The 25500-nt window shown below is 42.9% G+C and overlaps 1 protein-coding gene across 2 annotated transcripts; it reads right to left on the bottom strand.

Moving 5' to 3' along the window:
- Positions 1-807: 807 nt before the first annotated feature.
- On the bottom strand, positions 808-24718 carry mtr (5-methyltetrahydrofolate-homocysteine methyltransferase). 2 transcript variants are annotated; one of them, XM_085465411.1, is made up of 33 exons: positions 24326-24718; positions 23475-23686; positions 23274-23363; positions 22885-22954; positions 22701-22793; positions 22239-22345; positions 21987-22046; positions 21130-21224; positions 20920-21020; positions 20665-20726; positions 19254-19321; positions 19096-19175; positions 18640-18752; positions 18369-18509; positions 17586-17771; positions 17328-17507; positions 16845-16961; positions 16425-16565; positions 16269-16358; positions 14563-14715; positions 12789-12896; positions 12398-12498; positions 9405-9472; positions 8427-8547; positions 6973-7054; positions 6511-6609; positions 6234-6309; positions 5383-5538; positions 4503-4702; positions 4193-4393; positions 3455-3647; positions 2417-2529; positions 808-2097 (listed from the first exon to the last, which is right to left on the bottom strand). In XM_085465411.1, the coding sequence occupies exons 1-33, from the start codon at positions 24366-24368 to the stop codon at positions 2008-2010; spliced, it is 3810 nt and encodes a 1269-aa protein (XP_085321537.1). In that variant the 5' UTR covers positions 24369-24718; the 3' UTR covers positions 808-2007. The 2 variants fall into 2 exon arrangements, with proteins under 2 accessions (XP_085321537.1, XP_085321538.1); XM_085465412.1 differs by having other exon boundaries at positions 24294-24327.
- Between the last annotated feature and the right edge of the window lie 782 nt (positions 24719-25500).

The raw sequence follows: 25500 nt of genomic DNA, 5'->3' as shown, positions 1-25500 counted from the left end.
TAGCATCTTCAATTCTGCCACTTCCAGGTCCACCGTTTCCAAACCACCAATCACAGCAGGTCTCAGTATCATCTTGTAAACCTTCCATTTCATGCCTGACACTCATCTCCACCCACTTCAACCTACCTGCCCTTTCTTCTTCTCTTGGTTTGGATGCTTAAGCCCAGGTACGTAAGACTGATCTACGCTCACTGCCTCAACTCTGCATTTCTACCCCCCCCACACAGACACACACACAGACACACACACACACTCCGTGTTGGTTCCACTAACTTTCATTCCTTTCCCTCCAGGCTCTTGGACACTGCTGCCTAAGCTCATCTGTCATCACTATTGCAACCAGAAAGAAGCTCCGAGCTGATCCCTGATGTATTCTTCACATTGACCTGCACCACACATCTCACTGTCCTTGTACATCCCCTGTATCATCCTCAAATACTTCTCCACACCTCCCGACTTTCTCAGTTCCCCTCTTGGCAGCCTATCATATGCCTTCTCTAGACTCAGTGTAACTCCTTTTGTTCTTCTCTGCATTTCCTCCCTCAACACCCTCAAAGAGAATACTGCATCTGTAGTATTCCTACAGCCCCTGACAAGGACCAGCTAAAGATGCCATCTGTAGTAGTCCTCAGCATGAAGTCATTCTGGTCCCGACCAATCATCAGACCTCTCTTCTTATCCCAACTTTCAGGTTTGTGTTATGGGCATCGTCCATGTCAAAGACAGCTTCTGTTTTCACAGATGGACTTTTTGCTTCTACAAAAAGGTGAATCTGAAAGTTAAACTCAGAAAAAAGACAGAGCCAACTTTAAGCTTAAGACTGGTTTATTTTTAATTATCAGAAATCCACAGTCTTCTATGTAAAAATAAAGGGGACTGAGAAGGTATCAAAGTTCCATAAAACGTTGAACAGACACTGCAGCATTAAGATTTGTAAAGAGCACTTAACCAGCAAATCTTTCAACTGTCGAATCTCCTGATTTGACATCTGAACATGGCTGCACCCCGAGCGGTTTAAGATCAACACTGGCTGCCATCATAATGACACTGAAAAATATCCAGAAACCTTTTTTCATGGTTTATGTCAGAAAATGTTCTTAACAACAATGCTGTCACATTTCTCCTTTAGTCTGCCAAGTATCTATAACTGATCCATAAACTACATTTACTTTGATAAAATGTTTAGAAAACCAACTACACAGAAATCACAATGTAAACAGTAGTGATCACAACCCTTGTGCTGAAATATTACAATAGTCTGACTAAAGCAACTAGCACCAAAATTATTTGGCAGAAACAGCATTATAACCTGACATAATCCGTCTTCTTTCCCTAAATGTGCAGACGAAGAACAGTTGTTTGAAATGTTTTATGTATGTTGTTTTTAAACTTGAACAACATGCTGTCATTACGAGTGTGTTATCTATTATGCCAGCACATTTCAGTTTCCATATAAGATGCTGCTAAAGTTTTAGAAATAAAATGACCAACGTGAAATTAAAAGTTGAACACATTCTGTGTTTGTCTACAAATCTTCTCTTTACAAATAAAAAGCTAAAGTAAAATCAGTTGGTATTAACGAGCCCTCGTGAGTATCATTGGTTTGATTTGATCTCTTCTGTGCTTCACTTCTTCTCAGTGATCTTTGTTTGAGGGCATGTGTAAATGGTCTTCTCCAACAAGTATTAACCTTTAATTGCACATTTGGAAATCGGCCATTGAATGTGCAGCAAAAGCAGCAACAGCAGTTTTAATTAAGCACTTTGCTTTTTCAATTTTTTTTAAAGAAAATACCACTATGTGCATCTGTGCAGTACCCGACAGACGGATGAACTGTCAACAACTGGCATGAAATGTTTTCCTGTAGTGTTTATCGTAATAGAAAAGTCTGAGGCCCTGTGTCTTTGTACAGGGATGTCAGTGAGAGGGAGTGACAGCAGTTACAGCAACAACTCATGGGAGCCAAAGTGGAATGGTTGGACTGTAAACTGGATCCTCTGTTGCAGCTTACACTTCATTGTCATAACCCAGGATGGGAGCGAGCCATCTCTCCACCTCCTCCACATTCATCTCTTTCCTGCTGGCATAGTCCTCCACCTACAGATGAGATGTGCACAGAGGCCACAAGTTTAGCTCTTGTTTGGGAAGAGACCCGCAGCATATCAACTAAGTTTGGCCGGTGTATGAGCAGAAAGATTCAGGCAGAAATGGAGCGCATAGAGAGACCAGGACATGGACAAAACAGAAAGCAGCACAGGAACTGGACATCTCTCTTTTTCAGGTTTAAGACCTTAAGAAATCATGACCTGCAGATATTAGATTAAAAACAGTCTGTTAAATGAAACTATAGTTGACACATTCTCGTAGTAAACATGTTCAACACTGATGTACAGTGAGGCACATTATCAATGGATACCTGCTCCTTGGTGATCTTTCCAACAGCAAAGTATGAAGCCTGAGGGTTGGAGAAGTAAAGTCCCGACACAGAGGCGGCAGGTGTCATGGCCAGGGACTCTGTCAGACCAATGCCTACAGTCACACACAAATGCACAAGTAAACACAAAAAGAAAACAAACACCCACACAACCCTACGCACACATGGAAAAAATATAGTAAATAAAATGTCCATGAGACAGACAGCAGATCAGTGTGTTGCATAAAAAACTACACCTAGCGTGGTTAGCCTCTCAACTGACATTTACGGGGTGGTTTTTAAGCCGTTGCGTGCACTACATCTGAGGAGATCATTACCTGCTCAGCCTACCCGTGCTCTGTTCTGTTTGGCACCCTGTGCAGATGCAACACCCGATCTCAAGCACACAGGTATATAAAAGCACTCTCACCTGTATGCTTTTTGCATGAGTGTGACTTTTCCTCTAAAAGGTGATTTGAAGCACATGAATGCACAATATCAACATACTGTCATCGTGATAAATAGGTGTAGAGAGTCACCTGAATCCATGTCCTGGTTTAGTTATAAAAACTGCAGCTGGAGTTTGGAGGCTGTGAAACTAAACCCCTGATTGTGGATTATATGCAGTAATGTGATTTGATCAAATGTTCATGATACAAATGTGAATACAGAAAGATATTTATGCATATCTGATTATTTTCATAGGCTATGAACATTTGCACACAGGCAGAAAACTGGAAGATTTCATTTGAAATTTGTACAAAATGAATATCTGAGGTTCATGCAGACTGTTCCACACTCCTCAAAGGTTCCGGTTCATGCTGACATCACAGCATCACGCAGCTGCTGCAGAATTTCACTTCACAAACCAGTAATTCTGATTATTTACTGCAATACTTTGTCGTCAAAAATACTTATGGAAGTTAAAGACGTCTGTCTAAGCTAATCCAACCCACTCATCTGTTCAGCATAACGTTTGTACTTAAGCAACAATGGATCCGTTTCAGGGAGTCAGATATGATGTGGTTTTGGTGTTCTCACCAGTCTTCTCCTGGATATTAGCCAGGCTCCACATCATAGTCTTCTCTGTGTGGTCGGGCTGGCTGGGGTAGCCAGCTGCCGGTCTGATTCCTTTGTACCGAACTCTGTGGAGATCCAAGGTATGCAGAGCCTCATCTGTGCTGTAGCCCCACAGCTCCTTACGCACACGAGCATGGAGCTCTTCAGCAAATGCCTTCATGGTGGACAGATGGACAAAGAAGAAACAAGTGAATGGAAACAATGCCTCTAAATGGGTGTTTATAACCTGGACACACTGTTCCCATATTGTATCCAGCTGCCTCTGGATACTGGAGACATCAAAGGACTATATGCCCGCAAGCACAGATTAAAAAGTAGGGTGTCAGCTGGAAAAGCATATACAGAAGTTCCCTTCCCTAAACGAAACTGTAGACTCTCATACTCCATTGTTCATCAGACTTTAGCAATCCCAGCTGAGATCAGAGCAGTATAATGTAGATGAGCGCTAGTAGTCAATGCAATGGCTGAGAGCTGAAACCAAGCACCTCTGACATGAAACGCCTGCACCCCCTGCAGCTAATGGCTATGACTTAAAATTGCAAGCCATGAATTTGAAACAAAAAGAAGAAAGGATTTTTAAATGGTAACCAGCTGTTACTTGCAAGTAACCCTAGAGTTACCGTGCCAACATTGGCGCTTGTACTGTGGTATAATTACCAAGGAGGAAGGAAGTTTTTAATGTTTTACAGGAAACAGTACCTCAGCTAGTCGATCGGCCAGAGCTTTCACCATGATGCTATTATAGTCGTCTCCCTGAGCTTGAAACTGCTGACTCAGTTCTTCAGCTCCAAACACACCCACAGCAAACAATCCAATGTAGTCTGCCACACCGCTGTCTACAGGGGCCACAAAGTCAGACACACACAGGTACGGCTCGGAGGAGGAGCCATCCTTCTCCACCTGCAGCACAAACACACAACACTGTTGAAAGAGCGCTGACAATACTTCGATTACACAGGACAAGATGTTAAAGGTGTCTGTCGCAGCAGGATAAATCACAATCCCTCACCTGCTGCCGTAAGCCGTGGAACGTGGCGATGGGTTCTGTGTCCCCGTCCACTGCAGCGTCATCTTTGTACACCCTGATGTCGTCGCCGTTACTCTGGGCGCGCCAGAATCCCACCAGGCCCCGCCCCTTCAGTCTGCAGTCATCAATCATCTGGTGGATCAGCTGCTGGGCATCATCAAAGAGTTTGCGAGCTTCTGAACCTGCAGTAGCCAAAGATCACGAGTTCAGTGGCTTTCCCTGAATTCTTCCACTGTTTGCTCTTCTTGAAGCTTCATACTTTTATTCTAGTTTTCAAGACATGAGACCGTTTGTGATGAGGCTTCTGTGACAGGTTTTCACTGGATTTCTCAAGGACATCATTTTCTGATACTGCTCATTTGCTGTCGACGTTTTTCTTTCCACTTGTCCAGTTTCCTTACATTTTTGAGGAAGCGCCGCACACGCCCAGACAAGTTTTTAGTTAATAGCTCTTTGGAAATGGCCCTGTTGCTGTAAGAACACTATTTCCTGCCTGTCAAGCTGTGTTATCTTTGCCGTGTGTTTTTGCAAGAGGCTGCTGGTAGCACAGCGGCCAAGTTACAAATCAGGTACAAGAACTGGGCCCAAAACGAGTGGAAAGGGGCTGTACGAAGAAAACCCCTGAAAGACCTTCAGAAAGCCTTAAGAACACTGGGAAGCAAAATGTAATCAAATAACAGGGCGGTTCAAGACTTATTTATGGCTTAGTTTGTATGGTCTGATTCATTAATCAGTAAAATGTGACTTTTTCCCTCTCCTGCACTCCACTTGTATCCATTTATAATTGAATTTTAACCATTTCCTACAGTACAGGTGCAGTACATATTTATATATTTCTAAATAACCCTGACTGAGCTTGTACCAACGGTCTTGTCATTGAAGATCTTCGGGTATCCCCTGTTGGGGTATTTTCCTCTCAGCTGCCACACATCAAAGAACGGCTTCCAGTCGATGAAGTCCAGCAGGCTGTTCAGATCGTACAAGTCAAACACACGAGTGCCCAGGAACTGAGGACAAACTGAAACACAGAGAAGTCTGCTCACAGTTCTGTATGTGCTTGTTTCAGCACCTGAAACCAAGGACAACGAGGGCTGCAACCATTCATAGAGTAATTCAAATAATTAGATCATTTAAAAACAATTCTCAACACAAAGTCTTTGCTTCGAGGCTCTGCAGTGCGCAGAAGTTTTAAACAGTGTAAATGTGACCGTTTCACCCACATCTGCTACTAAAAACAATCTGCAATACAAACGTATTTAGGAGCAGTGCACGAGTAAAAGGTCAGAGTCTGCTCACACGCCACGAAGAGCAAAGAGGCGGAGCCGTTACCGAGGTGTCCTAAACAGCAGCGCTGTTCCTGTGATTATCATTAAAGACTAGCAGGCGTCCTTCATCGAAGCACCTGATCAACAAACTCTGTAGCTGCTCCATCCACTGCTCTTTATTTTACACAATCTGCAGTGATCTGCAGTGCAGTCCAGAAGAAACTCTGAAACACCCGCATTTTTCCCTTTTATATATTTATTATAGCTCACTAATAAGACAAAAGTATTTCTCAACGATTACTCGATTAATCGATGGAATTATTTACAGATTATTCGACAGCTGCAGCCCTAAATGCAACATTTCAAACTTCATCAAATGCAAATATTTTAGCACCTAATTAAAATGACACATTAGGTAACAACTACTACTGGTCATTGCTTGACTTGCCTGGCTGGGGCAGCGAGTGCCAGTCTACCTTTAATGCCTTCTCTCTCGCCTGGGACAGAGACAGGTAACAGCGATCCTGAACACACAGGGAGACAGTTGATTATGTCACAAGTATAACTCGGTGTCATCTACATATTTATTCACATGTGCCACGAACAGTCAAGTATGTGATTTCATTAACAGCTCCACTGTACAATGGTAAAGGGTGGAGAAACCACCGTTTGGTCACAGGAAATGTTCCATGTTTGGTTTCTTTTTCTCTACTGGCTGCTTTTACCTTCAGGGAATCATAGTGCTCTTGTCTGATCTCCTCATACTCCTCTTTCAGCTCCTCGAAGTACTCTTCCTTTGCCGTTTCATCCAGCAGCTGTGAACACTGAGACAGCCCGGGGAAAACGTGAAGTCAACACCACATTTTGTACTCCTTAAACAATGTGTAACCACACAAAGCCTGTGTGCTGGAAAAACTGATTTACATCCTGTACGGTTTAAAACTGAACCACACAGGATTTTTAGACAATTTGGAAGATTTTGCTTGATTGGTGCAAAAAGTTGAACTTCTCCCCTCAAAGCAGTATTAGCTATAACATGGATCATTTTATTTAGATTCATTTGAGGCTAGTACTGTCATTTCAAGTCAAATGTGTATAGAAACGTTCCCAATTTTAATGTTGTTTTTTTGCCATCCATCGTTCTTGATCATGGAAAAGTTGGAGTCAAGGCAGGCAGATGTTCTTACCACCACCACACTCCTGGAAGCATCCAGAACATGGATAACAGGGCAGCTGTAGCGAGGGGCAATCTTCACTGCTGTGTGTACCCTACCCAACACAAAGTACAGGTTATTATTCGACTGCTGCACTTCTGCTTACAGAAGGATTGTCTATACAAACAAATAAGGAGGCCCTGATGCTCTTATAGCCTCTCGAGGCTGCCTCACTTTTGGAGTCAGCCTCGAGTGGCTAGAAGATGAACTGCATCAGTGAGTCGATCCCAGTGGATACAACAAAAAAAGCTGTTTTCTGTCTGGATCGAAAAACAAAAGAAAACAACTGTTTCAGCCTCTGTGGACAGTTTCCAATGTTGTGACAACTCTGAAGTTACATTTGAACTAAATTATCTACATACTTGAGAATGGAGCTGGGCTACTTTAGGAAATTACAGTATATTACTCACTGCAAAGCCTACAGTGATTCTGTGCAGCGTGCTTCACGTGTTCCACATTTTGTCATTTCTTCCAAAGTAGATTCATTTTTTACGTCCCCTTGGCTGAGTGTGAGGGTCATTGTCCCGTTGGAGCCTTCACCCCAGTCCCAGGTCCAGAGCTCTCTGGAGCAGGTTATCATGAAGGATATCTTCCTCTTGACCCTGACTAGTTCCTGCTGCCAAAAAACATCCCCACAGCATAATGCTACCACCACCATGCTTCGCTGTAGGGATGTTACTGGCCAGGTGAAGAGCAGTGCCTGGTTTCCTCCAGACACGAAGCCAAAGAGCTCAACCGTTCTTTCATCAGTTCCGAGACCTTTCTCGTGGTTTCTTTGATGTGCTGTACCTTTAACTTCTCCACAAAGTAATGCTGGATTTTTCCAGAGTGACCCCGATTGCTCAGATTGGTCAGGTCAGCTCTTAGAAGAGCCCCGATGGCTCCAAACGTCTCCCATTTACAGATGACGGCGTCCACTGAGCTCACTGAACTCTTCAATGCTGCAGAAATGCTTCTGTATCTTGACCCAACTCTGTCTTGGAGGTCTATAGACAATTCCTTACAATTCCTTGGACTTCATGGCTTTGTTTGTGGGCATACGCTGACAACTATAATTCTCATTATGGGATATTGTCCACAGAATTGTTAAAAATTCATTTAATCAAATTTTCTTTCTTTTTTCCCCCTAAATGAAAGTCTGTATATTGTTCACATGATCAAAATAAATTGAACACAAACGTAAAAAAAAATCAGGCTGTAACAGGACAAAATGTGGAACAACTGAAGCCCTGTGAATACTTTCTGTCAGGCCTGCAAGGCTTTTGCAAATTCTTCCTTCCGTTTTCATTGGGGACTCTAAATTCGCCCCGAGATAAAATATGTGGGCGACCATTAGTGCATCTCCTACACGTAACCTTCGACTTGAACTTTTCAGTACATTGTATCTAGTTCAGAATTAGAGCTTTGTGATTGTAGGTATGCAATACTTTGATGTGGTGGCTCCTCCAATCAGCAGTGGTGTGGTCATTCCCAGTCTCTCCATCTCTTTGGCCACATAGATCATCTCATCCAGAGAAGGGGTGATAAGACCAGACAGACCAATGACATCTGAGGTACCAAAGCAAGTACACAAATGCTGTTACAAACTAATAAGTCTTAATCCTGCAACAATACTTTGAGCTTTTGCTTAAAAGGGTCTTATTGAAAAATGCAGGCTAAAATGACAACACGCACAAGTGTTTAGGATGCAATCAACTCAGGAAATTCTTTAAATGTATATATTATTTTCTTCATCTATGCATAGAAAGAAAATGAAAACCTGTGAAAACCTGCTAGAGAGAAAAGTCTAAATAAGACTCCATGCACAGCTGTGCTCACACACTAATGATTAACAGGATCAACCAGTTATTTTCTAACCTTTCACTACCCAAGGCTGCTATTGTTTACGGTCATATCATGATTAGAAGTTGTCCTGCTTTTTAATAAGTTAGTACACAAAAGCAACAAAATATCCCATCATCATGCAAGATTACAGACTCGTCACTGCTCTATCGTTAGGACAATAACCTGACAGGAGCATTATATATTAATGCTTATAGAACAATTAAATTGCTTCGGGACTCTCAGACTCTGTATTTCTTACTGATACTTACCATGGAAACACTCAACTGGCTTCCAAATTTAGGGAACAACAGTTATATATCACACAAGTCAGAATAAATCCTGTAAACTTCTCCTTGACACATCATGGTATACCCACGAGCAGCTCCACCACACAGGCTGAGTAACTTTCATTCTGCCTAAAAGGCAAAAACTAGGCTAAAGATATCCAGCTACTGCTTAAATGCCAGCAACGTCCAGTAATGAATGAAGGCCGCTTGGATGAACATTTTAACATTATTAAATAAACCTCTGTGAAATGAAACTTTCCATAACGTTTCTGTCAGTCTGATCTTTACAGTTACCTGCTTTCTGTGTAACGGCCTCTCTGAGGATCTGATCACATGGAACCATTACACCCAGGTCGATCACTCTGCACGAGAACAGCAGAAGCAGCAGGAGAATCAGTTTGGTCTGTTTCAGCTGCATACAGGAAGCATGTGAATATAATGCATATGCATTGTTGTTCCTAGAGTATTTAAAAGTAGAATGGGAGGCAGAGCCTTCAGTTTTCAGGCCCCTCTTCTGTGGAACCAGCTTCCAGTTTGGATTCAGGAGACAGACACTATCTCTACTTTCAAGATTAGGCTTCAAACTTTGCTTTTTGCTAAAGCATATAGTTAGGGCTGGACCAGGTGACCCTGAATCCTCCCTTAGTTATGCTGCAATAGACGTAGGCTGCCGGGGATTCCCATGATGCATTGAGTTTTTCCTTTCCAGTCACCTTTCTCACTCACTATGTGTTAACAGACCTCTCTGCATTGAATCATATCTGTTATTAATCTCTGTCTCTCTTCCACAGCATGTCTTTATCCTGTCTTCCTTCTCTCACCCCAACCAATCACAGCAGATGGCCCCGCCCCTCCCTGAGCCTGGTTCTGCTGGAGGTTTCTTCCTGTTAAAAGGGAGTTTTTCCTTCCCACTGTCGCCAAAGTGCTTGCTCATAGGGGTCATATGATTGTTGGGTTTTTCTCTGTATCTATGAAGCGCCTTGAGGCGACTTATGTTGTGATTTGGCGCTATATAAATAAAATTGAATTGAATGCAGTACTGACGATGGAAGAAGGATAAGAAACTATGAAAGAACCCAGGACAGCTTAGTGGAGATGTTTATCGTGATGTGTGTAGTTATGGATTAACCAGTTGGCCCGGGCTAGCAGTCATCAATTAGAATTTAAGACAAAGATGGTCATTAGTACCAGTGGAAACCCACCACCATGGTACTCCAGCATACACAGTCCATGTCTTATTTTGTCTTTATGGGAACTATTTTATTTTCCTAATATTCTCTGAGAATGTAAAAATGATTACACAACTGCAGAAATTCTTATTTAAGAGTGCAAAAATAAATGAAATGAAAATAAATATTCAGTTGTTCAGTTAGCGATTCACAGTGAAGGATTGTTCATGTCGCTCAGCATTTAAGTGCAGCAGCACACACGCACTGAACTACAGCTGTTAAAGTAGGGCTGCTCAATTAATCGAATTTTAATCACGATTACGATCTGGGCTTTCAACGATCATTAAAAATGACTGAGCCGATTATTAGCCCCTCCCTCGTGCTTTACTCTCGCGCTGCTCCGTGTGGCAAATCGAGCGCACCTCTCTGCATTTCGAACACCTGTCACAACAATTGAGAGGACCCGAGGGAAGCTCGGAAAGCTCGGAAAGCTCGGAAAGCTCAGCAGAAGTTATTTGGAGAGGAGAGTGACTGCCGTTGGTTGAAAAGAGGTAAAAAAAAACTTCAGTGGTTGGAAGCATTATGGGTTCGCGGAGTCAGACGTGGATCAAGTAGACACAGTGTGTAAACTTTGCTACGGTGTCGTAGCTGCACCACAGCGCAACACTGCAAAGTTCACTAAACACAGATGTTTACATTTTTCATTTATTTCTTATATTGCAAACATTTGCACATTATTTTATAGTATTTTTTTAAAGTCATTATTCAATACATTGTTATTGTTAACCCTTTAAATCCCTGTAGAACCTGAACCGTGTAAGCTAGCGCAATAATTTGTTTTGCATATGAAACCAGAGGAGTTGTACTTACATCTGATGCCATCAGCTTGTCCTCAGTCACGGTTTCCTTCCACATATAGCTTTGCAAAAATTGCATAAAAAGCTCTTGCAGGAACAAAAACATAATATTCCAGAAACACGCTTTGCCGATCCGATCAGCTGTTCGTAACACTTCCCACAGTGAAACAGACATCAACACGAACTATCTCATGTCCGCCATTTCCTGTCCGAAACCGGAAGTGATGTCATTTTTGCGGAAAATGTAGTTTTTTACTTGTAGGCCTTAAAAACCTATACTGGTCATGTTTGACTTTTCTGAATAGTTTCTGTGATGCTTAGAACTCGAATTCCACAGCTGGAAATAGTTTATTTTGATGCACCTGCTGTTTTCTTTGCAAATTTGCATCATAGGATTGTTTTTTGTTTTTCCTGCAGTATATAAAAATTGCTGTATCTCCAAAATAAAACTATGAAGACACTCAAAATAAATTTCCTGTTGTTGTAAACTATTTTTTGCAACTTTTTTGTATTTAAAGTTTTGAGGGATAAACCTCTTAAATTTCTCCAAGTAGAAATATAGGTAAAAAAAACCCAAAAACGATTTTCAATTTTTTTGTAGTTTATTGCACTTTTTTGCAATTAATGTAGTTACTATGGACTTAATGCAGACATATTATTAAGATATGGGCTATAACAGTTGTATAGCAACTTGAAATGCTCCCACAAATGGCACTACAACATGTAAAAAAATAATATAAGCTCTGGCGGACTTGGTTCTATGGTAGGTCTTAAAGGGTTAAATAAATATCGTCAAATAATCGCGATCTCAATTTCAGTGAAAATAATCGTGATTATCATTTTTGCCATAATCGAGCAGCCCTATGTTAAAGAGCAGTGAAATTTGGATGCTTTCTACTTCTCTCCCACAATGCAACACTAGTCCCTGTGGAGGATCAAAAGGCAATGTGAGGTGCGTTACATCACTTGACCTAGTGAGTGCACTGCTGACAGTACCACTGAGCTTAACATGTAGCCTCAGAGGACTGCAGTCTGTAAACAGAGGGATCACCCAGTTAGTGGAATATTAATGTTAATCCCCCCCAAGGCTGAAAAATGGCACTTTATTATAGTCTTGATGCATAATTTCAAATCCAATCGACTGGTTAAAGCAAGTACAAGTTCAGTCAGCTGCAGCCACTTAAGTGCTGCAAGTACACAGATTACAATGTAAATGTGTTTAGTGGGAAAGGCAAGACGCTCAGCAGCAAACTACTGTTACCTGAAGTTGTTGCAACCCAGCACTACGCCTACAATGTTTTTGCCAATATCGTGGACATCCCCCTTCACTGTAGCCAGAACTATGGTGCCTTGGTAGGGATCCTGCAGACAAAGAGAAAACAATGAGGGGAGGCCCACGGCAAACCTGACCACTCTGAGTGACATGGCTTATTCCCTCCAGCTTATGAAAACATTTGTAGAAACATTACATTTTGAGGCATTATTATCATTTATCAGTTATTCCAGTATTTGCTTGCTTTATCTTATTATTGTGGAACTCATATTCATGTAAGCTGTGAAAGTGCTGTACAGATTCTGCACACACAAAGCTTTTGGAAAAGAAAACAGTCAAAAATAAGAAGTGCTCTGAAGTCTCCTCTAAATGCACTGACCGTCTCATCACAGGATCCAGATGCAGCCATGAGCTCCTGCCTCTCCTTCTCCATGAAAGGAATCAAATAACTAACCGCCTTTTTCATAACACGAGCCGACTTGATGACCTGCAGACACATGACTGCTGACTCAGACATCTTTGCACATATAGGAAGAAACAGTCAAACGATGAATGTGTTTTGGTGAAGGATAAAAACCTCCTGGGGAAAGGTTCATACAAAGGTTCACTGAGATAAACTGAAGTCTTTCGAAGACACAAGTAAACTGCATTCACTACAACGAAGTTCCCAATCCTGTTAAGTGTGGAAGCCGCACACAAGGTCAATATAATCAGTGTAATTTTCTTAAACTGCTTATGTAATAATTATTTAATAATAACTATTTGATTGAAGTGAAGACCTTCTGGTTTCATTTTTAGTTTAAATTTTAATCTCTGGTTTAATAAGTTACTGCAACTGTCTGGGAGTGCGTCGTCTACGTAACTGAATCCTGTCTCCATCCACAAATCCCCAGTGCCTCAGTGCAGCTGGCCCCTACAACACCAACAGCACAACAAAAACTCCAGTAAAGGAAGTGGGCTCTGTGCTTATGTACTCCAGGACTGCTGCTGTAACAGGAGGATTATCGACTCACCGGAGTTAGAGGCGATGGCCCTTCAGTGCAGGCCCTTTCATTGCAGCCATCGTTACCACTGCTTACATCTCCCACGATGCTAACAGGACACTGGACCATGCACAATAATATCAAGCAGGCCTACTAAGCAAAATGACTGTACTCTAATCCACCCACCCAACGTTATTGTCAAATATGCCGATGACACCACTGTGGGTGGGCTAATCTCTGATGGAGATGAGAGTGTACAGGACAGAGGCAGTGAATTTGTCCCGCCGATGCTCAGAAAGCAACCTGAAAAAACAACCTGAAACTGAGCGTCCTTCAAATAAACGAACTCGTCATGGACTTCAGGAGACACAGACAGCTCCACTGCCGTCTCATCATAAATGGAGAACGGGTGGAATCTGTCTCCACCTTCAGGTTTCTGGGCACCTACATCTCCGTCGACCTCACCTAGACCCACAACACCACTGCTGCATTTCCTCCGTGTCCTGAGGAAGAATAACTTGGATCAGAAGTTCTTGCAGCCCTCAGTGGAGAGCGTGCTCTCCTACTGCCACAACTGGGAACAGGAAGTAAGTAACACCGTCCAAAAAAATCATTGGCTGCCCTCTGCAGTCCTTGTAAGCCATCCCCGGATCCTTCTGTCTGAGGAAAACCAGGGTCATTACAGGTGACCCCTAGAAGCCCACCCACCCGCTGCCCTCTGGATGGCACCTCAGGTCAGTCAGGACTCACAAACAGCTTCTTCCTCTGGGACATTTGGACTGTTAACAAACACTAAAAGAAAATATTCATATTTCATCCCTGCACAGTTCGTGTGGAGCACCCACAATTTCACTGTACATGCACAATGACAATAAAGGCCTATTCTATTCTATTCTATTCTATTCTATTCTCATTCAAAGGAAAAGGGGATTTGGTGATGAACTGAGTTTCTTTATTAGCCATAATTACTTCTTTAGACAGTTTTATCGGATTTACTGAAATAAACTTGGGGATCTGTCAGGATATTTGACTAAAACTAAAACTGGTCATTTTATTTGAGACAAAGCAAAGCTAAAGTTGTTCCCACACTGTGCCACAGAAACGGTGTTCACCATGAAATTTGACCATAATCAGCTGCCAGACCACATGCACTCAAAGTCATCATCGTACCTGTGGCAGGAACATCTTTCCAGCTCCAAACAAGTCTCCCACCGCCTTCATGCCGTTCATCAGGGGTCCCTCAATGATACGAAGGGGTCGAGTGTAGCGGTGAACCTGAGCCCGACACTCTTCAACATCCTCCACCACATACTTCTCTATTCCCTAACAGCATCAATACAAGACGGACCATTAATAACATCTGGTGTTAGGAACATTTTCAAAACAAAGTCAATATATATAAATTTCATATGTGGAATTTGAGGCAATGTTTGAACATGAATACTTCCCAAACTATTAAAGATAAAATCCAGACATTTTCACTCTCCCTCCTTAGAGTAAAGTAAATTAGGATGTGATCATTAGAACAGATACGTCTAAAACTATCTGCCACGGCCTTTCAAGTTCCAAAACAAAAAATACTCCAAAAAAGGGCGTGGGCGGCAAAGGGTGGTTTGTTTCAGAACGCACTTCCGACTTGATTCTTTGAAAAATAAATGCTGTTTACTTCATGGCAAAATAAAACCCAAAAATCAACCCAATCATTTCTTACAACTTAGATGTAAATGAAACTTAATCCAACTCCACAAGTTCATAAAGTGTCAGTGTCCCACCCGACCACCAAAACCCCCCCAAAACATTTCCAGCACACCCCACAGCGTGCCCTTAATCTCTAAATTAACGGGAGGTTCCAAAAGTTACCAAACGTATCACGACGTCTTCAGTCTCAGCTGCTTTCCCCAACCCCAAGGTACATTTGGATAACGACTGAAACCAGCACTACTGGTGAACAAATGGGTGTGAGGTCAGTTCTTTGGATCATAATTATGCAACTTGTCACGACTATTGAAAAACAATTAACCGTTCACCTCACGAGGATCCGACAGAGACTGACAATGCTTCTACATACTCTTCACAAGGTGTTTGAATTAGGGCTGGGTATCGCCACGGATTTCTACAATCGATTCGATTTGAATCAGGGAAATTTTGCCTCAGACAGTCAGAAAAATTATACATCTCATCATTTAACAGTACATATCCATATTTTTCTATCTATAAAAAGAAAGCTGACACTGTGAGACTTCATCAGAGGTGTGAGCTTCACAGCAGAGGCCTTTGTGTCAAAGTGACTGAGGATAAAACAGAAAAACATGAAGCAGATTTTCCTGGCCTGGTTTTTTATAACTGCTTTAAAATATTCTGCAGTAGCTAAAAAAAACCATGAATCAGCATATGAACATAACCTGATGCTGCTGAAGTGAAGCAGAGCAAAGTTACAGAGGTTTGATTACAGACACAGCTGAGAGTCTCTGGCATCATTTTAAAGTTTACATTTCTTCAGTATTGAACAGCAGAAATGAGGCTTTCTTGGTCTTTTTCAGGGACGACAACAGTTGTTCTGGAGCAGTGGAGGTTGATCAAGCCTTGAAAGCCGCTGCTACTAATTCCAGGGATAACAACAGGTCCCACAACTCAAGCACTTTGTTTTCCAATCTGTGGCTTTTTGTATACAATCTTTTGTTATTTATTACTATTTATATTTTATTCCTGCACAGCTGGTGTGGAGCTCTATAATTTTGTTGTACATGTACAATTACAATAAAAGGGCTGTTCTCTTTCATCCTAGGCACACAGCTCTACCTACTGGACCGCTCTGACAATTCTCTCACAACTAAAACCGTATTTTATTGTATAACAGAAACATCCGATTACCTTACCTTTATCAGAGCGTACTCCAGCCGCTCCTCTACACTTCCTTCCCTCCACTCGTCTGTCCGAATGATCTGCTTCCCTCCTTTGGTGTTGTTCTGTTAACAAACATCTGTCAAGCAAAGCAACAACAGCTTGGTGCTGCGTGACATGCGTGTGTGTACCTGTGCGTAGGCCAGCAGCTTCTCCGTAGCATCGCCATCTCTGTTCCAGATGAGGTTCTCACACAGTGTCAGCAGTTCCTTGTCGATGTCGTCATAAACGGGCAGGTTCCCTGCATTCACTATTCCCATATCCATACCGTTCTGTCGCGGCACAGCGGATAGCAACATAAAGCTAACGCAGACAAACTTCTTATTTCTAATAAGAAATGTGTAGCTCGTTACATTTGGAGGCAAATTTCATTGAACTAAAGATCATTTGTTGTTACAGAGTTCCAACAAGTACACTGCAAGTCTTTGTGAGAGCGTTCTGAATCTTCACATGCAGTTTCACTCTTTCTTTCTGTTTACGCTCACTACATCTAATAATAACAAAACACAAAAATGAAGGCCCGCACTACAACCGCTCATCTTCATGTTTACCTTGATAGCACGGTACAGAAACACCCCGTGCATAGCTTCTCTGATCACCTCCATTCCTCGGAAAGAGAAGGACAGGTTGGACAGACCTCCGCTCACCCTGGCTCTTGGCAATGTTTCCTAAACATCAACGCCGATGCAAAAACACATCACGGTTACACCAACCAGAATCAAAGGTTTGTGTTGTGATTAATGTGGATCTACAGAACTGATGGACTATTGAATAAAACTTCAAACAGCTGATTAGAATAGTTTAAGCACAGTTTCTAGCCTGTACAGTAAATATCACTTAATGAGAATTAATGCTGTTGTCCTTATACTTGAATGACCTTAAGGCATTTTTTAGCCCTGAAATCTACTAGTTATATAAGTTAGTTAGAAACACCAAACTACAGGAAGATAAAGGATGAGGTTTGTAAGTAATGTGGCTGCTAAAGCACAGATGCAAACTTTGAGGGATGAGATGAAGTTGTGTTGAGTCTCTACCTTAATAAGTTTAGTGGCCGCGATGAAGCTGATTGCATACTCGTTGTGTTCCTCCATGCCTGTACCAATGGTCAGGATGTTGGGGTCAAAGATGATGTTGTTTGGGTCGAATCCCACTTTGTTGACCAACAGCTTGTAGGCACGAGTGCAAATCTCCACTTTGCGCTCCGTATCTGTGGCCTGCAGAGGACAGCACGCTTATCAGCAAGTTCATGTGTGTCTGTCTGTGTGTCCACATGAGCGAAGGCATGTGCAAACCTGCCCCTCCTCATCAAAAGCCATGACCACCACAGCAGCTCCGTAACGCTTCACAGTGGCAGCTCGGAGCAGAAACTCCTGCTCGCCCTCCTTCAGACTGATGCTGTTCACGATGCACTTCCCCTGGCAGCATTTCAGCCCAGCCTCAATCACTGAGAAGTTAGAGGAGTCGATGCAGAGAGGAACCTGAGGAAGGGAAGAAGAGCTGAAGGGAAACAAAAACAGCCTGCAGTGTGTACATCATCATGTCCACTGATGCACTGATCAGATCAGGTATCGCTGACAACAGACAATCACGTCTTTACTACACTATTCAGTAGCAGCTTTGCTGCTTGCTGCCTCCATGCTCTGCTGCTAACAGCAAAGTGTCAGCGATACAGTCAACAGTATTTCATACCTGCACTACAGAACAGCTTTACTCTTATGTTTGGAAACTGCTGAACACAAAGACATCTCATTATCACTCAGCTTATCTCACAGAGTAGGAAAAGCATGAAGTGTAATACAGGACCGAAGCATATTGTTGTTTCAGCTAACAGAAAGACACTGATTGAAAGCAGCTTGGTGAAAACCTTGAGCTCATTCGTCAGTGTGCTCAGAGCGAAAGCTGAAGCTTGCTGATATTTAACAGGTGACAGTTTCACCATCTATGCAGGGGCAGGGGAGTGTTTGATAACCTCATCACACTCTGAGGCTCTGCTTACACTACGCCGGTCAGACTGTACTTCTATTTCTGTAATGTATGCTGTACTCATATGAATGTTTTGCCTTTGAATGTCCTACCCGAGCAATATCTGGCTCAGAAGCAATGAAGCTACAGAATCGAGCCATGGCTTTTGGTCCGTCTAGCATCCCTTCATCCATGTTTATATCCAGGACCTGAGCTCCCATCTCCACCTGGGCCTTAGCGATGCTCAGAGCCTCCTTCACATTACACAGAAAAGCCAGTTGAGAATTAAAAACCTAACAATCACAATCAAACTTCTGAAAGTGAACAACATTAATGTTAAAAACAACACGAATAAATTCAGGTAATATTATTAAATTAAACTACCTCATAGTTTCCAGCCATGATCAGCTTAGCAAATTTGCGTGACCCAGCCACATTGCAACGCTCGCCGATGTTTACAAAGTTGGTGTGTGGGCCAACGGTGAACGGTTCTAAACCTGCAAACAAAAGAATATGTTGTGTCCTGCATGAAGTTAAATCAACAAGCAGCCCTTTAGCACAGCAAGCTTACAACAACTGCTTCTGTTCTGTCAAAGGTTCGGCATGTTTATACTCAATGTTATCTTTTAAAGTTTGAAACTTTGTCTCCTGCTAAAGAAACCAGGAGATGGAAATGAAAGCAGAACAGCTTTGATCAGAACTCCTGAATTTATAAACCAACTGACAATCTCCGTTTGGAATTTTAACTCCCAGAGTGCAACGAGTTTCAAAGTCTGACGTGCAAACACCGTTTCTACCGTGTGTGTCGTTCTGCAGCTGTGTAACGAGAGGTTTTACTACCAGAGAGCAGCAAGTAGTCTTGATAAATATCAGCAGCAGGAGCTCTCGGCACACAGTGTCTGACTGCTTCAGCTATGGCTCTGTATGGGAGGAGGGAAACAGAAAACTGGAGTGTTATATTTGAGGCAGACGTTTTATTATGAAAATGTTATACTGACCTTATGTGTGATGGAGTAGTTCCACAGCAGCCTCCCACAATATTCACAAGTCCATCCATGGCAAACTCCTGCAGACAGGACACAGTCTTATGACTGATTTATGCTTCAGCAGGAAACTTACGTCTTAACCGGAAACCCATTTTAACCCAACACATTAACCTTCATTCATTCGTAGATCGCTGACCCAATGTGTAGCTACAGGTTATGTGGAAGGTTACAGCACAGGGTTAAAACGGCTGTGGCCATAACAACACTGTGTGCGCTGTTTTGTTCTGTGTCTCTTTACTGTGCTTAAGACTCTTTGCAGGTCCCTCCCCTAATGAAGAGTAGTGAGCAGCTGATTGGACCGTGGAACAGGTGACCGCGTTCAAAAAGCCGCTCTGACAGCTCCCGCAGGAGAGAGAGAGAGAGTGTGGAGCGAGCAGCTTGACAGCCGACGCGGTCCTGACCCTGGTTTTCCAGCCTACACTGTTGCTGTGCGTTTGTGTGAGCGTGCTCAGTGAGAGCCGCTCCTGGTGCATTAACTTAGTGCTTAGGCTGAAGCGGAAGGGGTGAGCCACCTTTTCCTTTGGAACAGTTTTCTCCTGTTTGCCGGGTTAGGCAGCGAGGGTTAGTGTTGTCCTTGGTTTGTTCTGTTTCGTTCTTAGGGTTTAGCTAGTTTTCTGGTGGGACTTAGTTGGTTTGGTTTATTATTTTGGCCTGGGTTCACCCTGGAGCTGTGCTTCATTACCTTCAATAAAATCACCTCCTCTTACTCACAACTGGTTCTGGATGTTTGGCTTGGGAACCAGGGCGGGGATTTGTCTCTCTCTCCTCTACACGCCTAGGCTAGGGGCGTAACACTGGTTACGACAGACTTTCCACAGAAGTCCAAACAAAGTCAGCACAACTCCTCAGCAACCCCAGACAGGTTTTTGTCTTTTAATACTGTTTTCAGTCACACTGGATGGCAGCTGGCAGGCCTCCAGCTTAAGCTGACAGTAGCACCTGCATGGAAGCTGAGAAATGTAGTGCTGTCAATGAGGCCAGCTACAGGTGATCAACCTGGGATATCAGATTCAGGAGGAAATCAGGAGTTTCTCTTGTGAGAGTGTCCTAGGTTGACGTAGGGAAGGTTAACCAAGCATCTTTTTCCCAAGGTGGGAGAAGTCAGAGCTCCAAGAGGAAACCTGTGCGAGCACAGACAGATGATATTTAACAAACTCCACACAGACGGACCCCATCTGGGTTGGACCTCGGGACCCTCCAGCTCTGCGTCATCATTCTGTTCAGACGGTGTAAAGCTAATTGCTCTGACTCAGTCTAAGGGGACAAGTGGACCCTTCACTGCAGGGTCTAGGTTTTCTGTCCCTTCCTGTACTGCTTTACACCTAAATGTCACTCAGGAAAAAACAAACAAAAAAAATCAAACCTTTAAATTGGAGGCTGTTACTTGTGGAGTTTCATCGTACCCTCCAAATGTGTTGGGAAGGCCTAACAGAGAAAGATAACATGTAGATATGATGACATCACATCTTCCTGGAGGCTCTGAAAGATGTTGCAGCAGGAACTGCCTGGACTACATACACGATGAACCTGCTATACAAAGCTGTGGTGTGTCATCAGAATCATCATGGCTTCAGCATGTGTGGTTTGTGTGTCCTCTGCTGTTTACACAGTGTCTTACCTGCATTGGGATAACAGATAATGAAAGCTGTGGTGCTTTTGCCTATGGCCTCAATGAATGGTCTCATCTCTTTTGCCCCCAAAGCACAGTTCAGACCAATACTGCACAAAGAAAGGAGGAAGGGTCTTACTGGGAAGCCATTTGTATCACATCACTGGTTTGTTCTACATTTAGAAGAGCAGCTGTTTGGTTTGATGTACAGTAACTCACCAGAGCGGATCAGCATGCGATACGCTCACTACAAAGGCTTCTCCGGTCTGACCAGACAGAGTCCGTCCACTGCGGTCCACAATGGTCCCTGAGATCTGTATGAGCACGGTAAGAATTTAATAGCAACTTATTAAGGCTGAACTGATTTCTTTAGAATCACTTTCAATACTTTTCAGCCAGTTCTAAAAACATCTTTGTTAAGCTTTAAAGGATTTTACAAAAATACAGAACAGAGAAAGTTCTTTATGCTGCATTTATTAGGTCTTGTTATAATCCTTCTTATATTTAAGTGTTTAAGAAAAGTCGTGGGACTATCAGCCTTTCTTTTGACACATGTGCAGTAAATGCTGCCTGTGGTGACACGTGGGCAGGTGCTGGAAAGGTTAAAGTCTGTCAGCAAACAGGATGAAGTGTCCTACGAGCTCCCGGCTGCACTGACACACAGTGTACCAACCACCACGGACACCAGCAGGTCACATGACACCCCAAATCATCAGCCTGTGGAAACGTCACACCGGGGACATTGTAGGACATAATAACGATACTTTTTGGTTAAATGTGTCTACAGTGTATTAAACTTTGGCTTATTTTTAAATAACTGATGCAAAACACCGGACTTCCTCAGTATTCTTATTTAGAAGACGCACCATTAATTAGTAGTGAACTGCAATACATTTAGAGAAACACTCATTTTTAGGAAACTATGAGCAAAGTTTCTAGGATGTGAGATTGAAACTAGAATACTCTGAAAATGAAGCCTTATGATGTGTGTTTGTCCACTCCTCCATCCATTCTAAGTGAGGTAAACAGTGTTTAAAAGTCGTGCAGCGTGGAGAAGAATAAAGAACCAGACTTACAAAGACTGGCTTTCGTTCGTAGCTCTTTTCAAATAACAGGTCGATCGCAAACAAGGCAGCCTGCAGATACAATGATCAAGTAGAAAGAGTGTAAAAAAGACTTGCATACAGTTCAAAAGTGCACTCTACTGGTGGAATAAGTTGAAATTCTAGTACTAGTACTTCATCTGTAATGAAGTGTTCATCAGTGGGTTACTCAGTGTTAATCCTTTAACCTTAACATTACCACTATGTAAACAGGATGAGGGGTACCTTTGCATTGGCAGTGTCAAAGATGGTTTCCACTAGAAGGATGTCCACTCCCCCGTCTAATAACCCTCGTACCTGCTCTGAATAGGCTTCTACTAGCTCGTCGAACGCTGCAGAAAACACACACACTTTATTCATTGCAGTTACATACTGTATGGTGCTTATTTGCACAATGACATCATTCAATCTGAGTGTACAGCCCAGAGTTACTTCACAAATCACACATATAATGAAGCATAAAACACCGGTGCTGGAATTCCTGACATTCCTCTTCCCGATCCTGCTAATATGTCCCTAACCCTAAGAGTCACGATATTATGCAAACAGTTGCAACATTAACTGCAGTTCATCAGCCAATCACGCATCTCTTCACACATGCAGCGACAAACCATCTCACCTGTCTACATCGACAGTGTTTAAAAGCTAAAGCACAATGTTGGCTGAATAACCAGTGAGCAGTCTTACTGATGTTCCTGAAATCTGGTCTCTCCACACATGGTGAAACAGACAAGGTCTTATTGGTGGGACCCACTGCGCCAGCCACGTAGCGTTTATCCCCTGATAACAAACACAAAGGTGCTGATGAACTCTCTGACACTGCAGCATTGCACAAACACTGGTGACAGTAATGTGTGGCTGTACTGCTGACCGCATTGTTTAGTGACGTCGTCCGCTGCCCTCCTCGCCAGCTGTGCTGATGCTTTGTTGAGACGATAAGCCTACACAACACACACAGGTTTACACCTTAGAGCAACCCGTCATTACTTATTACTGAAATGATTATGTCTCATGTTTCAGTGGAAAAGGTCAGTGTAGTAATATACTTAAGATTAATTAAAATGTCTTTGTTACAGCACATACAATTGAGCTGAACAGTAAATAAATCAATATAATAAAAAAAATACTGAAGACAAATATTTTACTGAGCTGAAACCTGACATTCACAAAAACGACTTCCTTCCATAAAAGGATAAATGACTCATAAATTCTAACATGGTTCCATGCAAGCCAAGCTGTGGTCAAGTAGGGACATCGTACCATGTGTTCAAGTCCGTAGTCTGCCTGGGCGATGGACGTGCTGCTGAAAGTGTTGGTCTCTATGATATCAGCACCAGCCAGCAGGTACTCCTTTAAGCAGCCAAGATGAGGAGAGCAAAGCTTGCACATAAATACAATTACACACCTGCACAGTGCAGGCGAAGTGCAAAGATTCCCATTTCGTTGACTGGATTAACCAACCTTGTGTATTTTGTAAATGATGTCCGGCTGTGTGATGCTGAGAATGTCATTGTTGCCTTTCAGCGGCAGTGTATGTGTTTTGAACTCCTCCCCCCTGAAACCTTCTTCTTCAAGCTTTTGCTGTTGGATCATAGTTCCCATTCCACCATCCAAGACCATGATCCTTTGCTGCAGCACTGCTCTCAGCTCTGACTCCAGTGGGCAGCTGCATCCTGAGCAGAAAGTGGGATGCAGTTATAGAATGACAAACTACATATTACACATAACAGGAGAAAGAAAGAGAAAAAAGTGATCCTGCAGGTGATAAATGTGAGACGGGTGGATTTTTATTCAGCATAACTTAAATATTCTTTGGATATTTGTTTTTTTTTACATATGCAGTACCACTACATGGTATATATACAAAGTGTACTTTTTATTTAAAGACTGGGTGACAGATTAGGGTGGGGTCTGGGGCTTCTGTGCTTTATTTCCAGCTGTCTGATGATTTGCTTTTACATCAGTTTGTGATTGAAACGCTTTTCTTTGTATAAAATAAAAAGGAAAAAAAAAAAAAACAGGCACGAGGCATTCTGCAAGTATTCAGGACTTTTCCCCTTTAATGTAAACACGCACTGACATGATTTGCATTTGGTTTTATACATAATAAAGTACATTATGGGGACATGTGAGCCACGTGCTTCACATCTGATTGTACAGCAGCAGAAGTACACGCTCTACCGCACACACGTGTGATACGAATGGAAACTTGCTGAACACGTGTTTCGTGCAGTGGGTCCCTGTACAGTAGCTGCAGCACCAAGTTTAGCAAACAGATACCTGTTACCGCGGCCAGCACTCCGCATATTTACCCGCTTCTGAGGAGAACGGCTGAAAGACGTTAGTGGGAGCCATGTTGTAAACAGCCTCACAGTCCGTCTGAGGAACACAATGATCTTTTTCGAACTTATCCAGTCGACTCGCTCCTGTTTTGTCGAAGCTTCTTCGGTGATTCGAGGGTCGCCGCAGCACTTCCGGTCTCTTTATTTCAAAATAAAGGTTTCAAAGGGGGAAAAGTAGCGTTTGGACACTGCTCAGAGCCAAGAGTTACAAAACTTTCCCTGTTACAATGTTCTAGGCTGACTCATTCCACGGACAGATATGAGATCAGTCTGCCCTATCTGGCGACTTGCCCACCCAATAAAAACTAATGCAACGTGAAACTGACTTTTGTTCAGCCAATGCAAAAAGCAGCAGTAACCCGTCTACTTCTTATTGGGTGCGCCGCCCACAGCCCGCCTCGAAGTCCCGGGCTGCAAAATACAAAGTGTTCAAAGGAAGAAATAGGCATAGTTAGGTGAAACACGGCCACGCGTGTCGGCACAATGAACGGGTCTCGGGGCTCTAGCCCCGCCCACTATTACTACTGACGTGGCTCACAGCAGGGGCCTCGAACTCCTGAAACTTTTCCACCTGACCCTGTTGCAACACACCTGAATACAGTTAGTAAGTCATTAGCAAGACTCTAGAACTTGACTGCACGCTGAGGTTGCGCTTCAGCCATTTGATTCATGTTACAGCAGCTCATGAGTGAATGAACATGGTGCAATAAAAGTACTATTAGAAGTACAGCGATCGAGAGTTGGCAGTTCATCTTGTAATCGGAAGTTTGCCGAGACTGTTGGAGCCCCGGCTCCAACAGTCTCGGTCGTTGTGTCCTTGGGCGAGACACTTCACCCGTTGCCTGGTGGTGGTCAGAGGGCCCGGTGGCGCCCGCCAGTGTCCGGCAGCCTCGCCTCTGTCAGTGCGCCCCAGGGTGGCTGTGGCTACAATGTAGCTGCCATCACCAGTGTGTGGATGACTGGATGTAGTGTAAAGTGCTTCGGGGTCCTTAGGGACTAAGTAAAAGCGCTATACAAATACAGGCCATTTTTCCAAACACTCACATTTACTTAATTTTACTTGAGTAGGTAGGGTTAGGGGTTGCCACGTCAGCATGCAGTCAAGTTCTATACTCTTGCTAATGACTTACTAATTGTATTCAGGT

This window comes from Copadichromis virginalis, linkage group LG8, assembly GCF_057382275.1.
Source record: "Copadichromis virginalis isolate Kocher_CV1m ecotype Utaka linkage group LG8, C_Virginalis_male_GT1.1, whole genome shotgun sequence".
NCBI classification, from domain to species: Eukaryota; Metazoa; Chordata; class Actinopteri; order Cichliformes; family Cichlidae; genus Copadichromis; species Copadichromis virginalis.
The sequence above is the reverse complement of the archived record's forward strand: the minus strand, read 5'-3'. Positions and strand labels throughout refer to the sequence as shown.